This window comes from Nicotiana tabacum, chromosome 4 (assembly GCF_000715075.1).
Source record: "Nicotiana tabacum cultivar K326 chromosome 4, ASM71507v2, whole genome shotgun sequence".
In the NCBI taxonomy this organism is placed as follows: Eukaryota; Viridiplantae; Streptophyta; class Magnoliopsida; order Solanales; family Solanaceae; genus Nicotiana; species Nicotiana tabacum.
This window is the reverse complement of record NC_134083.1, coordinates 90,947,100-90,972,245: the sequence shown is the minus strand read 5'-3', so window position 1 is coordinate 90,972,245 and position 25,146 is coordinate 90,947,100. Positions and strand designations below refer to the sequence as shown.

The 25,146-nt window shown below is 34.2% G+C and overlaps 2 protein-coding genes and 1 long non-coding RNA gene across 3 annotated transcripts; 1 reads left to right on the top strand and 2 right to left on the bottom strand.

Annotated features, from left to right (window-relative positions):
- Positions 1 to 6,066: 6,066 nt before the first annotated feature.
- On the bottom strand, positions 6,067 to 16,929 carry LOC107832278 (uncharacterized). Its single transcript, XR_012708843.1, has 5 exons — positions 16,661 to 16,929; positions 11,166 to 11,914; positions 8,780 to 8,837; positions 6,972 to 7,032; positions 6,067 to 6,769 (listed from the first exon to the last, which is right to left on the bottom strand). It is a non-coding gene; the product is annotated as an uncharacterized LOC107832278 (long non-coding RNA).
- On the top strand, positions 13,529 to 14,834 carry LOC107832268 (small ribosomal subunit protein bTHXc). The gene is made up of 3 exons (XM_016660087.2): positions 13,529 to 13,774; positions 13,897 to 13,961; positions 14,577 to 14,834. Exons 1-3 carry the CDS (start codon positions 13,615 to 13,617, stop codon positions 14,694 to 14,696), a joined length of 345 nt encoding a protein of 114 aa, XP_016515573.1. The 5' UTR covers positions 13,529 to 13,614; the 3' UTR covers positions 14,697 to 14,834.
- A 5,545-nt stretch (positions 16,930 to 22,474) lies between the features above and the next one.
- Positions 22,475 to 23,401, bottom strand: LOC107832247 (uncharacterized). The gene has a single exon (XM_016660072.1). It carries the CDS (start codon positions 23,399 to 23,401, stop codon positions 22,475 to 22,477), a length of 927 nt encoding a protein of 308 aa, XP_016515558.1.
- Positions 23,402 to 25,146: the final 1,745 nt, after the last annotated feature.

Sequence of the window (25,146 nt, the reverse complement as noted above, 5' to 3'; positions counted from 1 at the left end):
AGAGCAAATAATAGGTTAAAGAGAGCAAACGTTTGGCCTATCACGTCATTCCATCACCAGTTGCCTCGGTGCCTACCTGGGTAACCCTTCGAGACCCCTAACACCTCTCTCGCCGCCTTTCTTATACAATTCGCCGTCATTGTCCACATATTGCTAGCGTCTCCACTACTCCTTTAGGCTCCCAAAGCCTAACCTCCCCTCCAAATCCTGAGCTTTATCCTTCGTTAAGGCTCCCCACCTGATCTTCGGTTGACCATGTACAAACCTACTATTACTTTTTATCATGATACCGACGTTCATCACCAAGAGCCTATGTTGTGATGCTAGGGTCTCGCTCGGGATAACTTTGCAGTCCTCGCACAACCCTCTATCGCTCCTCCTGAGGAGAAGTTAATCAATCTGGTTCTTATCCACCGTACTTCAGAAAGTAATCACATGCTCCTCCCTCTTTGGAAAACTAGAGTTCGCCATCACCAACTCAAAAGCTCTAGCGAAATCCAACAATGAAATACTTCCTTTGTTCCTATCCCCAAAACCGAAGCCGTCATGCACCTTGTCATACCCACCAGTAGACAACCCAATATATCCATTTAAATCCCCTCATATAAATAACTTCTCTGTAGGCAGAATATACCATGCACCACCGCATCCAACCCCTCCCAGAAGCGCCTCTTAACCTCCTCATCCAAGTCCACTTGGTCGCGTAAGCGCTAATGATATTTAGGGTGATCCCTCAGACTACTAGCTTAATAATCATTAATCTATCATTCACCCGCCTAACCTCTATCACTGATAAGTGGAGATTTTGACTATTTATTAGTGCCTTTTAGCTTTTGTTTTAATCCAAAAGCGTTTAATTGTGTTTCCGAAAACTAATGAAATGTGCTTAATTGCAGGAATATTGGAAGATGAACTCCCGAGATGAAATCCAACTCAAAAAGGAGTAATCTGAACTTAAAGATATAAAAGGCACAGAAACTCAGAAGTGCGGACCGCAGAATTTCATCTGCGACCGCAGGTTATAAAGGAAATTTCATCAGAGATTGGTGCAAAGTGCGGTCCGCACATGAATTGTGCGGTCGCAAAAGCTGAGCCAGAAGCAAAGTTCAAAGAAGATGCATTCCAAGTCTCCCAGAAGTGCGGACCGCACAACAATTGTGCGGCCGCAGAAGAAGAGATATGCGGCCGCAGATACAATTATGCGGACCGTAGAAGAGCAAGGTGCGGCCGCAGTCACAATTCTGCGAACCGTAGAAGGAGTGCATTTCGACCGCGTTTCAGAATTATGCGGTCGCAGTTTTTCAATCCTGTCAAGCTGAAGAAAAGTGCGGACCACACATGGAATTGTGCGGCCGCAGAATATCCGAAAGGGCATTTTTATCTGAAATTTCCAGCCCTGTATAAATAGACAAGTTTCACATTTTTAGGTTAACTTTTGACATCAGCTGCTACAGTAGCCGTTTCCTTTTACTCTTTTTAGTAGTTTTTCATATTTTGAGCTATTTGAACATAGATTTTATCATTTTAATTAGCAATATGAGTTTAATTATCATTTCTTCTTCTTTTTCTTCCATTTCAAGCATGAGTAGCTAGATTTTCACTAGGGTTGTAATCCAACCCTAGTGTGTAAATTTAATGGGTGTTTAATTTAATGCTTGTTTATGGTTGGGTGTTTATTATTTAGCCTTGTTCTCATTTTTATTTATGGAATTAATGGTTGCAAACATTAGTTCATGCCTATTTGACTTAGTCTATACTTGAGAAAGAGAGACTTAGTCTAGGAAAACTTGGCTAACAAGGAATTGAGTCAATTGAGAGATTGACAATCCCAATTAAGGGTTGAACTTAGAGATAGTAACAACCCGACTTGAACTTTTTATCAACCGTTTTGTTCAATACCCATTTGGACTTGAGAAAGCCAAATTGGGCAAAATCACTCTCTGACCGAGAGGTATTGAGTGAGTAATTGAGTGTTGATAGCTATAATACACCCTGACCAATAAAACAAGTTTTAAAGTTTATATCCCATTAGGCAAACACCTAGGTGAAGGTCATAGCCCTAGGTCTTTTTATAACATTTGAAAAACAACAAAAATAATTTTCTAGTTTTATTTCGTAAATTGCAATCATAGTTTAATTTAAACTTTAAAACAACCCAATTTTGTGGAAGTGCAAATTTAGATATACAAACTCACACGCTACAATAGATACTACTAACTCCCATACATATACCTCTCTGTGGAATTCGACCCCGACTCTTGTTGGGTATTATTATTGCATCGACCATTTTCATAACCTCGAATTGAGGTGTGAACTTGGACGAGATCAACCACTGACTCTCGGAGTTCCCTATCCACCAAAATATCCAATCCGTTCTTACCCTTCCTGTCTCCCGAGTAAATTTTTGTTTTTTGAAAAAGTGAAAAGATAAATTTTTATTTTTTTGAAAATCGTGGTCGGGACACTTACTACCGCTCAATAGGTAAAACGTGAAGAGATAAATGTGATAAAAATTGTTGATCTAGAGAAGTAAAGATACGATTAAAAAAAATGTAGAGAAAGAGCGTACAACTAGAATATTCGTTATTTTATATAAAATCGATCTATAGCCATTTCAGATCATTATAATATAATTTGGATATAACAGAGAAAACGAAAAAAAATAGAAGGAAAAAGATGAACAAAAAGAAAAAGAGTTGCCACGTCTTCTGCTTTTATAAATTACACATTCTCTTCCATTTGCTCAAAGTGCCATTATAGGTGACAAATAAGTATTAATAATAGTTAACAGGATAGATTTTTGTAAGATACTTCCAAAATTTGGCACCCAAACCTCATCTCCTTTAAATTCTGGATATGCGTCTTAATTCAAAGTTTCATAGTCATTTTTCTTTTTCTTTTTCAGTTTTGTTAAGAAGTAATGACTTGTAATTTGGGGAATCCCATTTATAATTACTGGATAAAGCAATATTTGGATGTGATCATGTGAATTATTATAGTGACTGTCGATAACCATAACCATTACCTCGTTAAAATGTTTCGTTGGCAGGACATCCCCGTAGCTTATCCATATTATATTATCTGAATAGAGAACTAGAAGAGGGTACAGTCTCTTTTAACTTTGTATTTGGATATAAAAAATCTAGGGAAATGGATCAAATGTGCTTGTACTATTCAGAATTGAGTAATTTTGTCCTCTTTTAATTTACGGCAAATGACCAAATATACTTCTATACTTTCAAAAATAGTCTAAGAATACTCCTCGTTATACTATTGGGTTATCTATACCCCTACAATTATACTTTGGGTTTAAATATACCCCTCATTTAAACGGAGAGACACATGTCATCGTCTTGTTGGTCAATTCTAAATATCTCCTAATTAATTAAAAAGACTCATTACCCATACCCGAAAAATAATTTTTTTTTTGTAAAAACTGAAAAAAACTGAAATTATTTTTACTAAAAACTGAAAAAAACGAAAATATTTTTTTTTCAGTTTTTACAAAAAAACTGCTTTAGAAATAACTGAAAAATATTTTCTAAAACAATATTTTTGTAAAAATTAGAAAAAAAAAGCTGAAAATCAATTTTCTAAAGCAATTAAAAACTGGAAAAACTGAAATATTTTTAACTAAAAAAATGAAAAAAAAAAGAAAAGATTTTTTTTTTCAGTTTTTACAAAAATATTGCTTTATAATATTGCTTTTTAGTTTTCTTTTTTCAGTTTTTACAAAAATATTATTTTAGAAAATATTTTTCAGCTTTTTTTAAAGCAGTTTTTTTGTAAAAACTGAAAAAAATATATTTTCATTTTTTTCAGTTTTTAGTAAAAAATATTTCAGTTTTTTCCAGTTTTTACAAAAAAAATTGCTTTAGAAAATTGATTTTCAGCTTTTTTTTTCCAGTTTTTACAAAAATATTATTTTAGAAAATATTTTTCAGTTATTTCTAAAGCAGTTTTTTTTGTAAAAACTGGAAAAAAAATATTTTCGTTTTTTTTCAGTTTTTAGTAAAAATAATTTCAGTTTTTTTCAGTTTTTACAAAAAAAATATATTATTTTTCGGGTATAGGTAATAGGTCTTTTTAATTAATTAGGAGATATTTAGAATTGACCAACATGATAATGACACGTGTCCCTCCGTTTAAATGAGGGGCATATTTGAACCTAAAGTATGATTGCAGGGGTATAGATAACCCAATAGTATAACGAGGGATATTCTTAGACCATTTTCGAAAGTAAAGGGGTATATTTGGACTTTGCCGTTTAATTTATTGGTTTAATAATAATAATAATAATTTAGGAGACAAACTCGTTTTTGCTCTTAATCTCTAATAGAACTCCAACGTGCGGCTAATTTTAAATCATAGTCAGGAGATGATGGGTAAATTTGTACATTTTTCCTTGAAGAATTTGGACACATAAAGTCCATCCATTTCATGCTGAAGCTTAGTTAATGTCAAATACAAAATGATTTGTTAACAAGGAGGGCGTGAATTGACAGAAAATATAACAGAAGCAATTTCAAATGATACAGAGGCAAATTTAATCCTTTTTCGAACAATCTAAGATGAAAGTAATAGGTGCCAAATTTCGTGGGAGACGAGATTTTCCTAACCAAGTTGGAGAGTACTTACTGAAAGTCTATTCCTTTCAATATGGTTAGGATGCTTGTTATTAAATTAATAAATCTCGAGTGTCGCTTCAACAAAATTGACACTTGGGGAAATGAAAAGAATGTTTTATAAAGAGGATCCAAAATTTGTTTGTGTGTTAACAATATTAGGGTGAAAAGTTAGTCAAATAATTCGTTGTGGCTGATTTAAATCAACTTATTTCTTAGTAGTTTGTCCAAGTTTAATCGGGTTGAGCTATGATCCTTCTGTTGATTTGACCCAACAAGTTGGATTTGAGATGACCCATCAAACTCTCACTTTGCATAGTATTCACGTGGTAACACTTAAAAAACAAAAAAATATATTCTTGATCCGACCTAACACCCCATGTCTTTCGTGGGCGGAACATAAGAATTGTAAAATTAAAAAAAAAAAAAAAAGTGAAAAAATTTTTCAAGTGAAAATGATATTTGAAAATTAGAGTTGTGTTTGGACATAAATATTATTTTGAGTTGTTTTTGAAATTTTGTGAGTGATTTGAGTGAATTTTGAAAAAGTTTTTTAAATTTTAAAAAAATTCCAAAATTCATCTTTAACTGAAATTTTAAAATTTCATGGACAAACACTAATTTCGAAAAAAAAGTGAAAAGTTTTCGAAAAAAAATAAATTTTTTTTTATGTCCATACGGGCAAGAACATATTAGTTGATGATTTGGGGTTCCGATGGAAGATACTGCTGAGGTTATACACCAGGTAGTGCGTCAGAAAATAATATTTTTATTTTTTAAGTGATGCAATATGGATAATATGTACGGTGAATTGATGAAATAGCAACCTACTTAGTATTTTTGGAACCAAATTTAACATTTTTCTACATACTAAATTTTTGTGATATATAAACAGAAAAATTAATTTATGACCTTGATACAATAAGCTCAAATTAGGTAACCAGTATATGAAATTAACCCAAACAAAGTAATTCTTTTTAAATATCTTTGGGCGATAGAAAAAAAAAGGTCAATCATACTAATCCAAGTCAAGATATTGTTTTTGTAATCTGCTTTATGGTTACCATGCAAAATGATACGAAGAACAATAACTAACACAGGGCTAATAAATCATCTCTAGTCAAATTCGTATTTGTTGTCACAAAATAAGGATATACACGGCGAATTATTTAAACTGTTTCATGGAAAGATTTTGCATTAGTTGTATCTAGTTTTTTTTCTTTCTATTAAAGGTTTTTTTTTTTTTTTCTGTATATAACGAGCCAATACAGCACTCATAACAAGTCTTTTATGCAATCAGTCGTTAAAACTTGTAAACTTCTATGCAAGAATAGTATGTTCCTTTCTTTAACATTCATATATTCTTTTTTCGGGTAGACGACAAACCTGACCTATTAAGAAATCATACGTGTGTTTTTCACGATTGTAAAAAGAAGTCAACTAATGAAATGATAATCACTATTATAGTCAAGGAAATCATGTCTGAGGATTACAATTTGAACTAATTTGCATTTTCACTATGCTCTAGAAGCAATCACAGAAAAACGCCTGCTACCTCAAATAGAAAAAAAGATCGAAGGCTTAAAGTTGGTCAATAAAATTACAAACCCGAACATACATAAACCGGTTACCCACACAGATAAAAACCTATAAAACCAAAAACCAAGTATCAAATTAGTCCCAATGTTTACTTCTAATATTTTTATTAAAGAGTCAGCGACTGTGATTGAACAACAGAAAAGTTTATACCGTTCATTTCACCAATAAAAGTCTGTCAATTTACAAATTTTACTATTACTACGACATCAAAATATAATCACGACCAAAGAATTAAAAACCAAGATACAGAAACCATATAGAAGGGAAAAAAAGGCAATAAGAAGACCAAAACGAAGAACAGAAAAATAAATCACAGTGGCAGAGAAACCATTAAAAAAACAGAGATAATTTAGATCTCCTAAATTAGCAAAAGCTTAAGCATACGACTTCAATAACATCAATAGCTAAGGGTAGCATCATATGTTAACCGAGTCGAGCAACAACACATAAACGAAAGATACCAACTGAAAGAGACCCGTCCGCTCTAACAGTTCTGGATTCAAAGCCCAAGAACATTAGCATAGCCCTATGGGCATGCAATATTTCTGTAAATTGAAATGCATAAATCAGCAAACCAGAACAGAGGAAGATGAAATACTATGGAAGACGGAAAAAGACGACGAACAAACAGCAAGAAAATGGCCAATACGTGTCTACTCAGTTGCAGGGTTAAAGCCACTTTGCATTAAGGATAGTGAAAAGTCTGAAATATCCTCAGATAAACTTTTAAAGAAAGCGAAATTGTACCTCTGAGTAACCAAGAAAGACTGCTCCGGAAGGACTGGTCAACAGAAAAAGAGAGCACCAACTGAAACAGACAAAAAAAAGATATCAAACAATATACTATTTTCCGTGAAACTATTTCCTTTTTAGTCAGTATAAAAAAAAAATGACCTCTTTCCCTATTTGGATATAATTTATCTTTATACAATGATTTATAGCCACATAAAATATATGTGCCTCATTTTACATCACAAGTTTAAAAGTCTTCTCTCTTTTCTTAAACTCCGTGCTCAGTCAAATGGGTTCACATAAATTGAAACGGATGGAGTATTAAAAGAACCATATCTAAACAGTAAAACTAATTTTATTAAATAACAACTCTAAGTAGGTATTGTGATATTACAAACAAAAGTAACCACATTCGTTTCTAATTTTGAAGCTTGCTAATAAAATCTAGCATATTAATAGAATCCTTAGTATAATCGTTCTTGCACCAGAAAGACAACAATGCTATACACTTGTATATAATCATACTGACTAACTCTACTTTGCTTTTACAACGCCTAACATTTTTCTCTCCACATATGGTCCACCAAATTCAAGCCGGGATCATTGTCCATACCTTCTTTTGTTGTTTGCTCAGATCAGGTTAATACCATCTTTCTATGAACTCTTTCTTGATTTTGGCATTGACTATTTCACACTAAATATTTCAGGAATATGTTCCATAATTCTGCAGCCACTTCACATTGAAGGAATATGTTGTTATTTTCTTCACTTCCCTTTTCACTAAGTAACACCTCTTACACATATTGTATATTTTCCTTTGCAAATGACAAACCTCCTAGGATGCAAACTTTAGAAAATGTTAGACCTTGTAGGGATTACTTGTTTTTAAAATCTTTTTCTATGGCCACTTCCTCAGTTGTGTATTTCTTAGCGTCAGGGCCTTGTAACAGGATTTAACAGTGAAGTTTTCTTCACCATGATGTTTTAAGAATAAATTATCCTGCCTCTTCTCCCACATGATATCTCCATAACCACTTCATGAGTAAACTCTTTCTAAACCTCCCATCTTCTTGTCCAATATGACATTGTCTCACTTTATTAGATGTATTACCTCTTCTCTTTGTTTCTTTGCCATAAAAAATCGCTTCTCATTTCGTCCAACTTATTTGCAACCTTTATAGGCATTGGGAAGAGTGACATCACATAAGTAGGCATTGCATCCAAAATACCATGTATTAATCAACACCACTCTGCCCCTCAAAGATAAATACTATTTTTCACATCTATCAATCACCCTTTGCCATATTTCACTAGCCTTGTGTCTTGCTCCTAAAGAGAAGACCAAATAAATGGTTGGAAGACTACATATTTCACAATAAAATTCCTACAAGTTCTGTATATTGTCTATTTCATTCACAGGGAATACGAATCTCGTTGTCCAGTCTCAACTCAGATACTACTTCAAACTTGACCAGTATCATCCTTAGGTATCTCAACCGACTAACACTTGCATCACATATTACTAATGTGTCATTAGTGACATGGTATGTGCGAAATGCTTAATAAGTTCCGACTCCTAGTTCCCACATTGTCAGTATGCTTCTACCGGTTTGTTCCATGTTACCTTTAAGAAAAAAAAGAACTCTAAAGAATGAAAGAAGGATCAAAGAATCCAAAATGCGCTTTGTCGAACAGATATATTGATTTTGTAATAAAATGTATTAACTGTACAGAAGAAACTTATACAGAAGATAAACAAAAAAGATAGTAACAAATGCTCTGAAAATTACAGATTCATGAGAAGCAATGGATAAGAATGTTACCTATCTTGATACTTCAGGCAACCGAAGCACATTAGAGGTGTTACCTATCATCCAATAACTGAAAGAATAAAAATATGCATTAGATAGACATGCAATGTTCAAGAAAGAGGATCTGTTTCTTTGATGAAGACGGTCTAAATTCCAGTGCTATATCTTATATAATTTGAGTCATCGACGTGAACTATTGGGAAAGAAAGAAGGCCAAGATATATTGGTATGGCACTTAAAGGCTAGCAAAACAGAAATACAAAGAAAACATGTTCAACTCTGTAAGGTTCCTCCATAATCTCATTCATTTTTAAGAAGGTTCCTTTTGCTCTTTTCAATGATAACAAATTGTGGAATAGAGTTCGAAGTCAACCTTAGCAAAAAAATGAGTGAGGAGCCGAAATTGAGTAAATAGTGACGCAAAGTGTCTGTACTTCTGCATATAACTCCATTTCAGGCATTTGAACAAATAATAACATGTATGCGAAGAGCCCACAAAGACAACATGAAGAAAGACCAAAAAGAACAGATTTGGATTCAACAATTATCAAAAAAAATATTACATATTAAATTGAAAGGACCCAAAAATGTACAAACGCACAACGAATCAAAATATTGGAATTGCATGCCGCTATCAATGTTACTTTATGGCACGGTACTGAGGTGCTGGGCTTCTTGAGTACATAAATTTAAAGAAAAATTGAATGCCGGTAACGGAGAAGAAACAGAAGACCAAACACAGAACAAACAAAGGATAAAACAAGCAGAAAAATCCAGATCAACAAACAATGGAAACCAAGAACAAGCAAAAGCAAATAGCAGAGAAATAACACTAACTGAACACCGCGAGACCCAGCGGAGAAGATAATTGAACAGAGAAAGCTAGAGGGGAGGACAAAGCTGAAAGGAAATTTTGGGCGACGATGAAAAGATCAAATATGTAATGCAGTCGGTGGCTATTATTATTCTGTGAAAGACACGTAAGTTTTTATAGATAAGAGGACATTGTATATTAACAGCAAAAGTAGTTTCACCCGCATCCAGAATAATAGTAAAGGTGTCTGTAATAAAATCCAAGAAGCAGCAGCAAAAAAGGCTTCAACTGCATCCGGTAACAGCATAAAAAGTAGCTCCAAAGCATCCCAAAACAGTAGCAAAACACCTTTCACCGGTGATTAAACCAAAAAATAATAGTCAGTTGAACCTTTTAGATTATTTCACTATTGCAAACTTGCTCTTTGATTATCCAAAAGTCAAAGACTGACCTTGTTTGTTGTAAAATCTTTTCGGACATATTACATATAAGCATTTGATGTTTGTACACCTAAGAGTAGTTATTTTGCTCTAAGTTCTGCTTAGTAGTTTAAATTTGCACACAAAGAAAAACAAATGTTGAAAGTAGTCATCACGGAAGCACGTTGATAATCATACTTTATACGATGTAAAAGATAGCATATAAAGCAATTATACCCAATTTATACCTCCCATTTATGATTACTCATAAATCTGCCTTGTGGACTTCATGCCCTACAGTCCAATTGGAACAAAGCAATCTATCAAGAATTTAATATGGTAAGATCAATCTATCACTAGTATACGAACATCTAAATGATACGCGTACTTAAACTATAGCCCAAGAAAGTTATAGCAAAAATATTAGGTGAAGAGCGATAAGATAGTATGGTCATTAGTTGATCTGCTCGCTAATGACCAACTTGCCCATGGTTATCTTTATCATGCTAGAAAGATCAAGCACTTATTTGCTTAATTGATATACCATTTACTGTAGAACAAATAACCAAGCAACACTGAAAGATAAAATCCTTCTTCTCACAACAGCAATACCATTGCAAAATTAGGAGGTATGAAGAGGACCAAGAAAAAGCACTAAAAGAAAAAAAAAATGCATAAAGGAAGTATGAAGAGAATTCAAGTGTTATGGAGGAAAATGTGAAAATAAACAGAGGAAGAGAACTGAAGAAGATGAAGCGAAGAACTTTTTTACGCATTGTGAAGCTATACCCAAATTTTTTGTCTTCTTAATTAGGCTTAACACCCATATCAGTGTAGCGAGAAGCCTTTAATCTCAATAAATAAAATTGTGTGTGGGCTGTAACTTATTGAAAGAGCAAAAAAGGGAGAGAGAACAATAAAATTAAAGATGAAGATGAAGGGATTATTTCTATATCAGATGCATGACCTTTCATTTGCTCACGGTTATTAATCAAAATTCAGCAAGATTAGAGGCTTGTAAATGGAGTTTCAATCAAATTTAACACACACCAGCAATTGGACTGAAAATTTAAGAAATATGAAGAGAGCCCAAAAGAAGCATCTGAAAGGAAAAAGATGAAGAAAAGAGAAGAAGATATAGGCAAAAATTAAAAGCGGAACAAACCTGTATCTAGAACTCCCAGCAACACCCTTGAGATCAAGAACATGGACTTTTGACAGAGCCTGTGAAAATTGAAGGAAGGAAAAGAAAATAGGGATTTCTCCCTTCGAAGACAGTTGGAGTGATGTGGAATATACACGTAGAGTATAATCAAACAATTAAAAGACACGTTAAAGCAATTGGTAAGTGATGCTAAAAGACTAAAATACCCTCGTCTTTCTCTTCTAATATACTAAGTGGTGTTGGCCCGTGAATACTGTAAAAGTTGATATTATTATTTTTCATTAACTTTATTTTGATATGAATGACAAAGAAAAAAAAAATAGATGCACGTAAATGACTACCAAATCAGATATAGACTACATCGCGTAACTTCATTTTGAAATGAAATGCCAAAAAGAAGAATAGATTCATGCAAACGATCAAACCATATCAGATACAATGTCATTGGATATCATTTTGAAAAACAATATCCACTCATAGATGTATGGTTACCAAATGGTACAATATTTATATCCATGGGAGCATAATAACAATGTATGTACTGGACTAATAATTTAAAATATCATATCTTCCATTATAATCAGCCACAATAGTAATAGAGGTAAATTAGGCAGAAGCTTGCTCCGAGTTTAGGCTTGACTCTTGAGGATCATTACCGTCTTGTAGGTGAAATCAAGGTCATTTCTTCTATATGTGACCTCTATTCTTTGGATGACCATAATAGCAAAAGACCAATCCAACCTTCGAGGCTGCGGCAGAACACTTATAAAATAAGGATAAAATAATAGCCAATGGTTGATATAGTTTGCAGTCTAAGTAGTAGTTTCTCACCTGGTTGACTTATATAACTATCACTTATAAAACAAAATCACATTAGAACATGTATCTCTTTGATTCTAAGCAGTAGGTAGCTAGCACAGAAACCTATAATTTCCTACATCAAAGCAAAAGCTAAGAATTTTTTTAAAAGTATAGTCAAAAGAAAAAATGACCAACGCTATATCAAAATGTAGAAAGGGCCACACAAATCATTCAGAAACAGAATCTGATTGTTATTTGATCATGAAAGCATGAATTTGCATGCACGAAATAATTGAAACTTGGTCCACATCCATATGTCAACTTGAGGCATCATTATTTCCCTAAAATTGGAGAATGAAACACAATTTGGAAGGATTTAACTCACAACAACTTCATTTCCTTTTCAAACTCTCTCAAGTTAGATAGAAAATGAAGTTATTACTTAGTTTTCGGTTTAGCCTCATTTGAAGGAGCCTAAAGTCTCTGCAAAGAACCAATGGGTATTCAAAAAAATCTTGCTAACAATCTATGTATTGTCCCTGATTTATAAACGTGACAGCATAAGGGAAGAAATAGTAATCTTAAACTACTTAGACTACTCAACACATTAACTCAAATTAAAAAAACTTAAGATATGGAAAACAATAGAGGTCCGTTCCTAAGAAGAAGTCCTTTCTTGCTGTGATGACCCAAAATGTCATCTTTAAATTTAATTATTAATTCTGTGTTCTAAGACCTCGAAAAGCACTATTTATCATTTTTCGACTTGCGTGCGCAGTCCGCAAAATTTTTCGGAAAGTTTTTATGTGAAAAATGGATTAAAATGTGAAATAGAGCCTTAAAACTCAACTGAGTTGACTTTGGTCAACATTTTGAGCAAACGGACCCGGATCGGTGTTTTGACAGTTCCAGTAGCTCCGTATCGTGATTCGGGACTTGGCGTATGCCCGAAATTTAATTTAGAGGTCCCTAGCTTAAGTTAAATTTAAATTTACCTACTCTGTTCAATTTTTATTACGCATTCAAGTGTTTTTATTGAATTTTCTTTTGAATAGAATTTTAAATATTTTAATCGACTTTTACGATCGTACTGCCTTGTTGGTACTAAAATACTTGTGTACAGTTGATTTCAGGACTACTCGCAATAACAACTGAAATAGAATTGACAAACGAACGTGTGCCAAGTAACGATTTAAGATAATCTAATCTTCAAATAAGAGTCTTATTTAAAATAGATTAATCAAAGTAGTACATTGATAAATGTTCGAAAATCATGTTGTATCAATGTACTAATCGTATGAAAGCGCAAGATAAAAAAAATGACACTAATTGTATCCGAGGTTCTTTTTTCGGATATTCTTTTAAATATTCAATAATTTTAGATTCTATTGCGCTAAAATATAATTAAACTTATTTTTCATTTAAATACATATTGCATTTATTTGGACGTTTTTCTATTATACATAGTTTATATTTATTGTATACAATTCTTTTATTAAGTGACGCAATTTCCATCTTAAAACTAGTAAATATAATAACCTGAAGAGGAACTTTCAGTGGAAACGACGGCGTATAAGAAGACATTATCTGGAAACACACAGCTGCTAAACCGGCCACAAGCTCATTCCTATCTCCTACCATTGCTGCTATGGCGTCGTTGTTAATTGGCTCGTTCCCTATGGCCTCTAAATCCATGGTTCCCATCTCTCCTAATTTATCCTTTTCCCGCTCTCACTCCATCGCCGGAACTGTCTCAGTTGCCGCAACGCCTTCATCTTTTTCTGCCAATTCCTCCAACCTCCCACTGAGTATGACCAATTATCTAAACAATCTTATTTAAAGCTAACAATTGCACAACTCTACTTTACATCCAGTGTTATTTTATTTTATTTTATTTTTTTAAATTTCTTTCTCATACTTTTGATTTTAGTTTACTGCGGGAGAGGGGACAAAAAGACTGCCAAAGGCAAGCGCTTCAATCACTCCTTTGGGAATGTAAGTTCTTCTTACTATGATTTTTAATCTAGACTAAACTCTCACTTCACAAGGTAGATGCGTACACTCTACCCGGCGGATCCAGGATTTAAATAGGATTAAACCCATTATATTTGTAAAGTTATGGGTTCATATCTACTATTTTTGCAAGTTTAAAAAATTTCTACATGTAAATTTTTTACTCCGTGTCAAAAGTTATGAGTTCAATTGAACCCGTCCGTAATACGCTAGGTCCGCCCCTGTCTATCCCAGACCCACTATGTGGGATTACACTGAGTTTGTTAGTGTTATTGTTGTACTAAGCGTCTCACTTCTTAATTTCAATTTATATTACACACTTTCCTTATTAGTACGTTCAAAAAAAGAACGACACATTTTTATGATTGGAAATAATTCAACTTTAAACTCTTTATTTTATCCTTAATGAGAAACTTTTATAACCATACAAATGTTTATAACCATACAAATGTCATGACTCCACAAAACTTTTATCCCTTAAGCTTGTAAGAAAACAAATTTCAAAAGTTTTTTTTCCCCTTAAATTCCGTGCCGAGTCAAAGTTGAGAGTACTAAATTTTTTTTATGTGTGTGCCTAATGCTTATGAAATGGTGTAGGCAAGGCCAAGGAACAAGAAGAAGGGAAGAGGACCACCTAGGGTTGTGGCGCCTCCAGCAGCTCCAAAGAGAGATCCATTTGATGATGGCCAGGTCATTAAAATTGAGATTAATGAATGATCTGAGTCCTTGTTTTCTGGTTTGAGCATGTTGCTCTGCAATTAAAATTTTCAGTTCTATGTAGCTTTGTGATATACTACATTTTGTTTATTTATGTCAGTTCGAAAATTATAAATTGAGGTTCCTAGTTTATTCTAAGTTTATGTCGCCATTTCTCTAGGCTGCTTGCATGCTTTTATCTTGTGTTAAAATATGTATGATGGAGAAACAACACAGAAGTATTAAGACGAAAAGATTATAGGCAAGTAACCATCTCAAAATTTTGAAATATGAAGGGGGTAAACCGGTAAAGTAAATAATCAACTGGATGAATTGAGGTTGAACCATTGACAGTTTGATGGCAAACAATGGCTAAAGATGAAGATGAGTAGAACCATTCAGGCAAGATGTTCTTTGTTGGCCATTGGGGATTTCAGAAAAAGGATAAAGGTGTGTGTTGCATTAGGATTTTAAGTGAGATATGGCTGCTTTGTATTAGTGCAGCTGCTATTCATCTTGAAGTTTATTTAGTTCCCGTCAGATTATCACTTAGGTTTGCATATCACCAATAAATTGATAAGGGGGTAGGTATAGCATATCTTTCTTTGTTTTGGATCCATTGACGCAATAGTAAGGTGGCAATTTTCTAAACAGAATCCTCTAGTGTATCTTACTGATATTACAATGGCAACTTATGTAATGGTCGAGCTTTCTATCCGACTGCCTTACTTGGTCGCAGAGCCATTCTTGACTAGTAACGATGCATGAAGACATTGTTTCTCCATTATATAGTGCCTGCTGTTTTTTTTAATCAGGTCAAAAAATGGATTGTCAGTCATGAAACATGGAGGTATAAGGTAAGGCCTACACTACAGGGATGAGGTAGAAGAAATTGAAGTTCACTTGTAGAAGCTAACAATTACCCCTCTTCAACATTAGTTTTCAACTGCAACTGCTCAACATTTTCATAGCTCTTTTCGGTCCCTTGAGCACTGTTAAGTATTTTATTGTAATTTGTCGAGCATTTGTAGGCTTGATAGGGAGTCAATAGAGCGTAACATCCCAGTACTTGCACAAAAAGGATGAGCATAAAAATATAAGAATCGCTTGTAAGACGCTAAGACTGAGAATTCATTTTTCACCGCAGAATTAGGCCAATGTTTTGGTTGGAGAAAATGTAGGTTTTCATATCAAATTTAAGCTAGGGAAGACATATGATAAACCATCTTTAGAAGTCAGACCTGTAGAGATAACCGATTGATGGAAATACTCAAAGTTGCAGCAGAATGTCAACAGGACACTTCTGGTAATTCTAGTGAGCAATGAGCATAAACATTGGGCGACAACCAACAGTGTTGCCACTGCAGGGGGGGGGAAATAAATAGAAAATACTAGATTTAAATGAGCGAAAATGATAAACATTAAGCCGCACAATCCCTTCAACAATCTCAGTCAAATTAGTTTCATCCAACTAGAAATCAGTTAAGCATCCACAGCATGCAGCTTACTGGTCCTGTTTCACACATTTTCTTTTCTGGAAACCATGATCTGCTAATTACATTACTTGGTTGGACTAGCTCCTGATTTCCTTCGTTGGTTTCAGTTTAACCAAAGTCTACACTAAAGTATACTGCGTAGCTTGGTACGTACTTAGCTGCCTCTGACCCCCGCCATCTAATCTAGCCAACGACCTAGATGGCTAAATCTCTATTTATTCAAAAAGCTTCTATCCACCCTATAGAATAGTTCATCCAAAGAAGTACTACTTACAATTCCATTAAACGAGTCAAACATATGGCCATGTCTAGCAACAATCTGAAGGATCATAACCACTGTAGTCAATTATATGTTCAACATTTTGTTTTCTTTTATAAGGAAGTAAGTTTTTGGTATTGACTAGAGATGGAGCTAGATAAAAGATCTTCCAGGAAAAGAAAATTGCTCAGGCGACGATGAGGATGAAACAAGAAAAGAGTAACACACACCTTCATCGAACAGCATATGGATCCCAAGTTCACTTGAACAATGCAATACAGCGCTAATTCTATGATGATTTCAGACATTCATATGATAATTCCAACAAGCGTAGTCACAGCCTACATTTATATCATCATAAACCAGAATATAAACTCCAGCAGCCTCACAGAGTAATTACATCTTTCTATGCACACTGGACATGGTCAAAATAGAGAAAATAGTTTTCTCATATAAAAATAAAGATATAGATACCTAATTAGGAGCCGTGAAATCTATTTCCGGCTATCGTAGTCGAGAATCTCGTCATCAGTGACAGACCGAGAGTGCTGCACTATGGACCGTCCGATCGAATTGATCCAATCCTCCTTCTCCTTCTCTGAATCAGCGATAAAATACATGGTATCCGTGCGACTGGAAAGCTCAAAGGCAAACTGCTTATTGAGAACATCTTCGGCGCCCTTAACAGTGAGGCAATTAGCTACCGGAATCACCCCACGCGGTCGCGATCCGCGCGTGACATTAGCTTCCTTGAACCAGAACAGCTTCCCCTGTTTCAACACGAACCACCTGCGACGCCACGTCTTTATGTACTCCCCTTGTTTTGTGAGCCAGCCTGCGCGTTCAGGATTCGACCAGAACTCTACGCCGTCGTAATCGTCGTTTGATTGGGCTGCGCCCATCGCCGCTCGCCATAGGCTTGCCATGACGATTGAAGCGAAGGAGAAAAACTGGAGGGGAGAGAGAGAGGCAGAAAAAGGAGCAAAAGACAGGTCACATGTGGTTGATTTGTAATAATTGTCTTTCTTTTGTATTTTCTTTTTTCTTAGGACGAAATTTAAGATACTTTATTTAAAATGTCAGGGGTCGTTTCTTATGAGGTATATAAGTACAAATAATGTTGTGATAAAAATTTAATACCATCTTAATACTTTGTTTGGTTAGCAAACCTGGGATAAGTTATCTCGAGATTAAAATTAATACTGGGATAACTTATACCTTATAGGGGGTGAGGTAATTAGTGACGGGATAACTTATACCTTCTTCTAAGAAATTATGCAAATGCCATTTTTAATACAACATACCAAACAATGGATAAAAATTAATCTCAGCATAACTAATCCCAATATAACTTATATCAGCATAACTTATCCTAGCATAACCTATATTCAAACCAAACGACCCCACATTGTAATAATTGTGTTTCATGTTATCGGCATGTACAGCTTCAGAAGAAGCAGGTACTACAACTCAATTGAATTCACGACTTTATTTATCCAATATTTAATATCTGTGCAAAATTGGTGTCCCTTGATTATCCTTGATAATCTGCGAGTTGAAGTTAGGGCTTAACAATGGGACTGATATGTTTATTTCAGTTTAGATGATGTAATTTGTTCGGATACAAAGTTAAAAGAAAAAAAATTGAAACTTATTGCATTAAATATGCTATGAGATTTCTATAGCTATATGTGGAGTATTAAAGGGAAAATATAACTAACTACTCTGCATTGAGAAAAAATTACCAATTATACAATGAAATTGGTAACAAGATCGGAATAAAAAGGAAGAGGTACTTGCGGAGAATATAACTACTTGTAATTGCCTCTCTCTTTTCAGCCCTATCCTTCTACATCTATCATCCATTTATTTTCATGGTGCATTCAAGGAAACTAGGCTGTCACTTTTACGAGTCTGGGTGTTTCTCAATGGCGTAACCTTTACAATTAGCTACACCTATCATGGGATACTATGGATTCTAATCTAGTTAACATCATGTTCTGTGAACAATATTCATAGACTGATACCGTTAAAGAATCTAATGAAATTTTTGCTACAAAATTGTTATTGTTTGATCCAAAATTTAGATCTAGGTTCAAACAATTATGATTTTCTAATGAAATAAGGTTAATCTTAACCATTATTAATATCCAAAAGATTATTCAACGCGTACGGTGACAAAACGACCTATGGCTTGTAGGAACAACAGTTAATATGTAACAACAAACAATATTTAACGGCACAAATACAAAGCGAATAGTATTAAATAGCAATAAATGGTATATGATGGTATTACTGTAAATAAATGCAAGAGAGATGACCGAAAAGTATGGGTGTTTAACGGGTTGGCTGGGACGGGCTGGAAACAAAAAAAACCAGCCTGTCCGTTTAACGTTGCGGGCTGTTAGCGGGCTGTACTTTTTCGGATTTTTTTTTGTCCGTCCGGGTTCGGGCTTAGCGGGCTGTGATTTTTTTTTAAAAGTAAATTTTATTTTTCTTATTCAATGTTATTGATACTTAAGTGTTTGCAAACTTTTAAGACTTAGAATTAAACTTTGAAGTTTAAAATTTGAAATTTGAAATTTGAATTTTATAATTTTAAAATTGAAATTTGAAAGTAAGTGGTTACAAAAAATTATTTAATAAGACCAATAGGCAATATGTAAGGATCAAGCTCCGAAGACTTTCATTTGATATTTTTATTGAATAATATATAATACTTCAAATTAAGTTGCAAGTTCTTTTTTGATTTTGTTATTTTTGAACTTGCAAATTAAAAGTTTACAACAATTATAAAAAAAAATAGTACATCACATGCTTTGCATCATTTTTGTAAGTTCATCCATGTCAACATGGGGTTCTTGGTATTTACCCATTAACCCTCCAGTATCCGGGTTAAGTTTTTGTTGCCCATCTTCCTTATCTACTGCCCAATCAAGAGGGTGGTTGTCTACCATGTGCCTACGAAGTTGACCCGTTTCCCCTCCCTTACCGGTCTCATATTTATAAATATCCTTACAAATTCTACATCTTACATAAATTTTATCTTCTTCTAGTCTGTCAAAAAAATTCCAACACTTACTTCTTAATCTTCGATTCTTCTTAATAGGAAGAGGAGGCCTACTTGTATTACCACGACTTCCACCCCTAATATTTTGAGTTTGACTAGCATTATCAGGTGTAGCTGGTGGTGTTTCAAGATTATCAGGTGATGGAAATGGAATATCATCTAAATTATCATCTAAATCATCATCTATACCATAATTTTCTTGAAGTCCCTCATAATCTACATTTAAATTTTCACGTGAACTTTTAGAAATATGTGTAAAGCTACTAGAAGAACAAGCACCACTTCTTGATCTTTTGAAAGTTTTCTTACGATCACCTCTACTAGTGCACGCTTTTTTGGCTGCTCTAAATATATCCATTATGTACATTAAATTAATAATTGTAAATAATAAAATAAATGTACACCAAAGAAGAGAAAGATATATAACGAGTGTACCGGGATTCCGGATGCCGCACTAAATTTGATATCAAAAACCAAACTACAATTGATAGATCGATACTTGATAGTTGATACCACACTTCACTTGAATACTTGATATTTGATAATAATAATTTTGTAATGGCTAAACTAAATATTTGATGAAACTTGAAATAATAAGTAATTGAGAATTAAAGAACAATAATCAATAATATCAAGAGAGAATTAGAGTAGTAAGAGAGTGAATTGTGAGGAAAAATGAAGAAGAAGGGAGGCTATCTATAGTTTTTAAAAGGTTAAAATTATAATTTATCAAATACTAGGGGTGTGAGGGCTATTTTCTTAAGGGATAGGCCGAAATGGTCATTTCTGCAAAAAAGGACCGTTGGCCAACTGTCATATTTGAATTTGACCGGTCAAAAAATAATAATTTTTTTTAAAAAAAAAAACGTTAAAAATTGGGCTGAATCGGGCTGTAGCCCGTTAACAACCCGTTAACAGGTTAACGGGCTTAGCGGGTTCCGGTGCACACGTATCAAAAAACTGTTGGTTTGAAACCCGCTCCCCGCCCAACCCGTCCCAGCCCGCCCCCACGCTACAGTACCGGGCTGACCCGGGCTGAACCCGGTTGTAAACGGGTCAGCCCGACCCGATTAACAGGTATACCGAAAAGAGATGAAATCGTGTGTTATTCTCTCTGATAATGACAAAAGATTGCACTGCTAAAAAACAGCAAATTTGCGACCGTCAAATCAGTCGGAAATCGTATTTTTTCGACGGATATTCAACTGAAAAGTGTCAGTTGGAAAACACGTGGTCGCAATATATTTGTGACAGAATCAGTCGAAATTTTGCGACGGATTCAGCCGCAAATTGAATAATATGGGACATTTGAATTTAAGCAATTTGCGACCGAATCAGTCGCAAATTTTGCGACTGATTCCGTCGCTGGCCAGAAATAAAAAAACAAATATAAATATAAAGTTGCGACCAATTCCGTCGGAAAATTTAAAAATAAAATTATTTTTTAATTAATTATTCCGACTGAAACAGTCGTAAACATTGAATTATTAATTAATTAAAAATTTCAGAAATTTTTCATGTGCGACTGATTCAGTCGTAAATCTTAATTAAATTTTGTTATAAATTTTCAATTTGCGACTGAATCAGTTGCAAATCTGGGTAATTTCTGATGAAATTTACGACTGATTCAGTCGCAAATCTGGGCATTTTTAAGCAGAATCCTGCTGTATTTCTTATTACACCACCTGCCAAATAAAACAGCCAACCAAACACCTAACAATTAATCAAAAACCTAATATAATAATCCAAAAACCTAATATAACAATCTCAAATCCAATATTTACTACAAAATGAACACTAACATTTATAACAATTCAACTAGCTAATCAAACAACCAACTATCAAACTCGTCTCTAACTTCAACTCTAAAATATTCAAATAGCCTATTCAGAATCAGTTTCCTCCTCAGACTCAAAGTACTCCATTGCAGCTCCTTTCTTGCTTTTTTTTTTTATAACAATTTTTGAATCAAAGTCTGAGTTGCTTGAAATTCTTGCGATATTTGATCCACTTTTTGACGCATAGCTTTAATGTCTTCTTGAGAAACCAATGCCCCACTGAATAATGATGCTGGTAGACGACTGGAGGATGGCTGTACTCCAATCCCGTAGACTCGACCTTTATTTATTATTTTCACGACAAATAAAAGAAAAGAAAGTAAAAGAAGTAAGAAAAAAAATAAGCAACTTTCAAATTAATACCAAAATAGATAATTACATAATATTTATACCTTTATTCACGCCACCAGCCGCCTGTGTCCAAATTACAGTCATATCCTCGGGGGCCGGCTGAGTTCCTTCAGCATCAAGATCAATATGATACTTGTTATGAAACAAAAATAATACACGTTATATAAATAAAATAAACCAAGATCACTAACTCTGTTCCAAATCTCTTCTGGAGACAAGACTGATGGTGGCTCATCATAATCAATTTTGTTCTTCATAAATGTACTAGTATTTCTCCTGAACTCATGATCCATTGGCAAGAAGCGGCGATGGCAGTCAAACCATGTGTTCTTACCTCCATGTTTCAGAGTGAATACCTTTGTATCTTCCATACAAGTCGGGCAAGCTAACTTTCCGGCAGTTGACCACCCAGACATCATTCCATAAGCAGGAAAATTATTTATAGTCCACATCAAAGCAGCACACAATCTGAAGTTTTGCTTAGTTGATACATTATATGTTTCCACGCCTTGATGCTACAATAATTTCAACTCATCAATCAAAGGCTGCATTTAAACATCAATCAACTTTTTTGGATTGCGTGGACCTGGAACAATACAAGTTATAAACAAATATGGACTTGTCATACATAACTCAGGTGGAAGATTATACGGCATAACAAATACCGGCCAACATAAATATGGTACAGCAGAGACTGCAAATGGAGTGAATCCATCAATGCATAATCCCAACCTAATATTTCTTGGTTCATTAGCAAAGTCCGGGAACACCCTATCGAAATAATTTCATGCTTCTCCATTTGAAGGATGCCATAGAACACTATCTAGTCTTCTATGCTCATAATGCCATCTCATATGAGGAGCGGAGCTCATTGATGCATACAACCTCTTTAACCTTGGTATAAGGGGTAAGTAGTGCATCGCCTTCATCGGGGTCTTCTTCTTTTTATCATTTGCGGCATCCTTGTAATGAGGCTTGTTACAAAATTTGCAGTTATCTAGAGATGCATCATCCTTATAGAATAACATGCAACCATTCTCATAGTAATGAATCCTCTCTGATGAAAGACCCAACTTGAAAACTAATTTTTTTGCCGTGTAGAAATCTTTGAGTAGGTTAATGTTACACTGATTAAGTTCATTCATAAGCCCAATGATAAAATTCATGCTCGATTGAGAAATAGAACTATCCGACTTAATCTGAAGTAATCGAACAACAACAGACAACTTGGAATGCATTGACCCTTCATACAACGGACAACTAGCTTCCTCTAACTCTTTGAAAAACTTCTTAGGCTCATCATTTGTTTCAGATTGAGCTCCCAGGAACATCTCAAAGACATCCCTCATCATGTCATTGAATCTAGAATTTTTGACATTATTATCCACTACAGGACTACCCTCCTCACCACCAAAAAAATTATGAAAATCACCATCATTTACGCTATCAAGATTCTCCCCATGAGCAATCCATACATAATAATTTTTCATAAATTCCTTTTTAAAAAGATGACATGTAACAATATCTTCTCCCAATAGCTTAACACACTTGCATTTCACACAAGGGTATCTAATCGTTCCTTCAATACAAAAATTATCAAGTGTCCTTGCCTTAGCAATAAATCCAGCAACCCCTTCTTTAAATTCATCCCTTAACCCCACACGATTAGGATGATTCCTATTGTACATCCACCTATGATGCGCAAATGCCATCTACACAAACAAAAAAACTTGAAATTTATAAGATATTTAAAATTATTTAGTTTATTTAAAGTAATTAATAGGTTACGCCAATTCGAAGGTTCAATTTTTTAAAGTATTATATTCTTTTAAATTAAAATTCATTAACACTCCAAATCTTACATTTATCCCTATTCTATGTTATATAAATCTTTCAAAATATAAATTAAATTTAAATAGCTTCTTATATGTTCATAAAGACCACACATGGCCAATAATTTGTCAAATCTACAAATTCTTTTTAATGTAGCAATTATTAAATTTTAAATTTAATATTAGTCCATTTAATAAATTAGGAAGTGATAATAAGCTTAACTTCTTAAACTTAAAACTAAGGCTTTAAATTATAACTACTTAATACAATTTCAAATCATTCTTCTCTAAAGTTAAGAATTCCACATATACATAAACTTCGGAATTGTTAAAACCACATATAGGCACTAACCTCAATTTCAAAAGTGAATTTAGTTTCAAGCTTAAATATTATTACATCTATGGCAATTCTAAAAATAAATCTATGGCATTTCTAAATAAACATCTACGAAAATTCTAAATTAGTATCAAATTTAATTCAATTAGAGGACCAAAAAGTATCTAAAACCTAGAGACAAGATTTCTAATATAAATTCTCAAAATGTGATTTTCTATGGATTCCTAATGTGATTTTCAAGAAAAATATTTAGATTCCTAAATAAATTCTAAAATATTATAGTCTTCTATAACAAGATGGGGACAGTGAGGGGAGGGGGGAGGTAAACAAGATGGGGACGACAGTGGGGGGGATATAGGGGATGGGTTTAACAAAAAGGAGGGTTGGGAAAGAAGAGGTAAGAAGTCACGTACCTTTTCCGGCGAGCAGCGGGCTGTGGGGGGGGGGGGGGGGCGAGGGGGTCTCAATGGAGGAAGAAGAGAGAAGAAGAAAGAAATGAGGGCGGGACTGGGGTTTTAAAAAGGATCTTCGACTGATTCCGTCACAAAACTAGCGACTGTTTCAGTCGCAACATTTAAAAAAATAATTTGACCAAAGTTTAAAAAACTTTGCAACCGAAACGGACGCAAATGGTTTAATAAAATTGTTTGACTTTAAGTTTCCAACTGAATCCGTCGCAGTCTTTTATCCCGAATTTTTGCGCCTAACGTTGCGACCAATGTTGTCGGAAAAATAGTCGAAAGAATTAAAAAAAATACAACAAATATTATTTTTGAAAATTCCGACTGAATCAGTTGGAAATTTCAGACTAATTTTTCCGGTCGGAAATTTTCAGTCGCAAATCAGCTGTTTTTAGTAGTGTTGATGAGCCTTTGAAAATTTGGATTCTCCTTTGATCGTGGGAGAAAAGTTAGATTATATCTCAAGAAGAGGTGTCTTTCGTATGTATATAATAAACCAAGAATCTTTAGAGAATGTCAAAGTGTTTTTTTACAAATAAGTGTCCAATGCCCCCATAACTATGTTTTTTTCTATTTATAATGGAACATGTGCCATAAAACCCTAATAGTATAGATTCTAGGAATATTTACTGGAATATTCTCCTTAAAGTCAGATCCCCAAACCTACCCGTTATTGCTCCGTTAAGGAGGGTACTCGACCTCGATCTCTATTGACTCCTCGAACTAGCCCTTATCTTTCGTCATATCATTTCGACCTTGGATCCATCTTTTGTTGAAATCATACTGATGACATGTGGCAGCCTTCGAAGGCTCTCTTAGTGCTAACG

What these genes read in the sequence shown, in the direction of transcription:
- LOC107832268 (XM_016660087.2), top strand. Translation starts at nt 13,615, where the DNA reads ATGGCGTCGTTGTTAATTGGCTCGTTCCCTATGGCCTCTAAATCCATG. An exon ending in TTCCTCCAACCTCCCACTGA is followed by an intron (nt 13,775 to 13,896) that starts GTATGACCAATT and finishes TTTTGATTTTAG; the next exon opens with TTTACTGCGGGAGAGGGGAC. An exon ending in TCAATCACTCCTTTGGGAAT is followed by an intron (nt 13,962 to 14,576) that starts GTAAGTTCTTCT and finishes GAAATGGTGTAG; the next exon opens with GCAAGGCCAAGGAACAAGAA.
- LOC107832247 (XM_016660072.1), bottom strand. Translation starts at nt 23,401, where the DNA reads ATGGCATTTGCGCATCATAGGTGGATGTACAATAGGAATCATCCTAAT.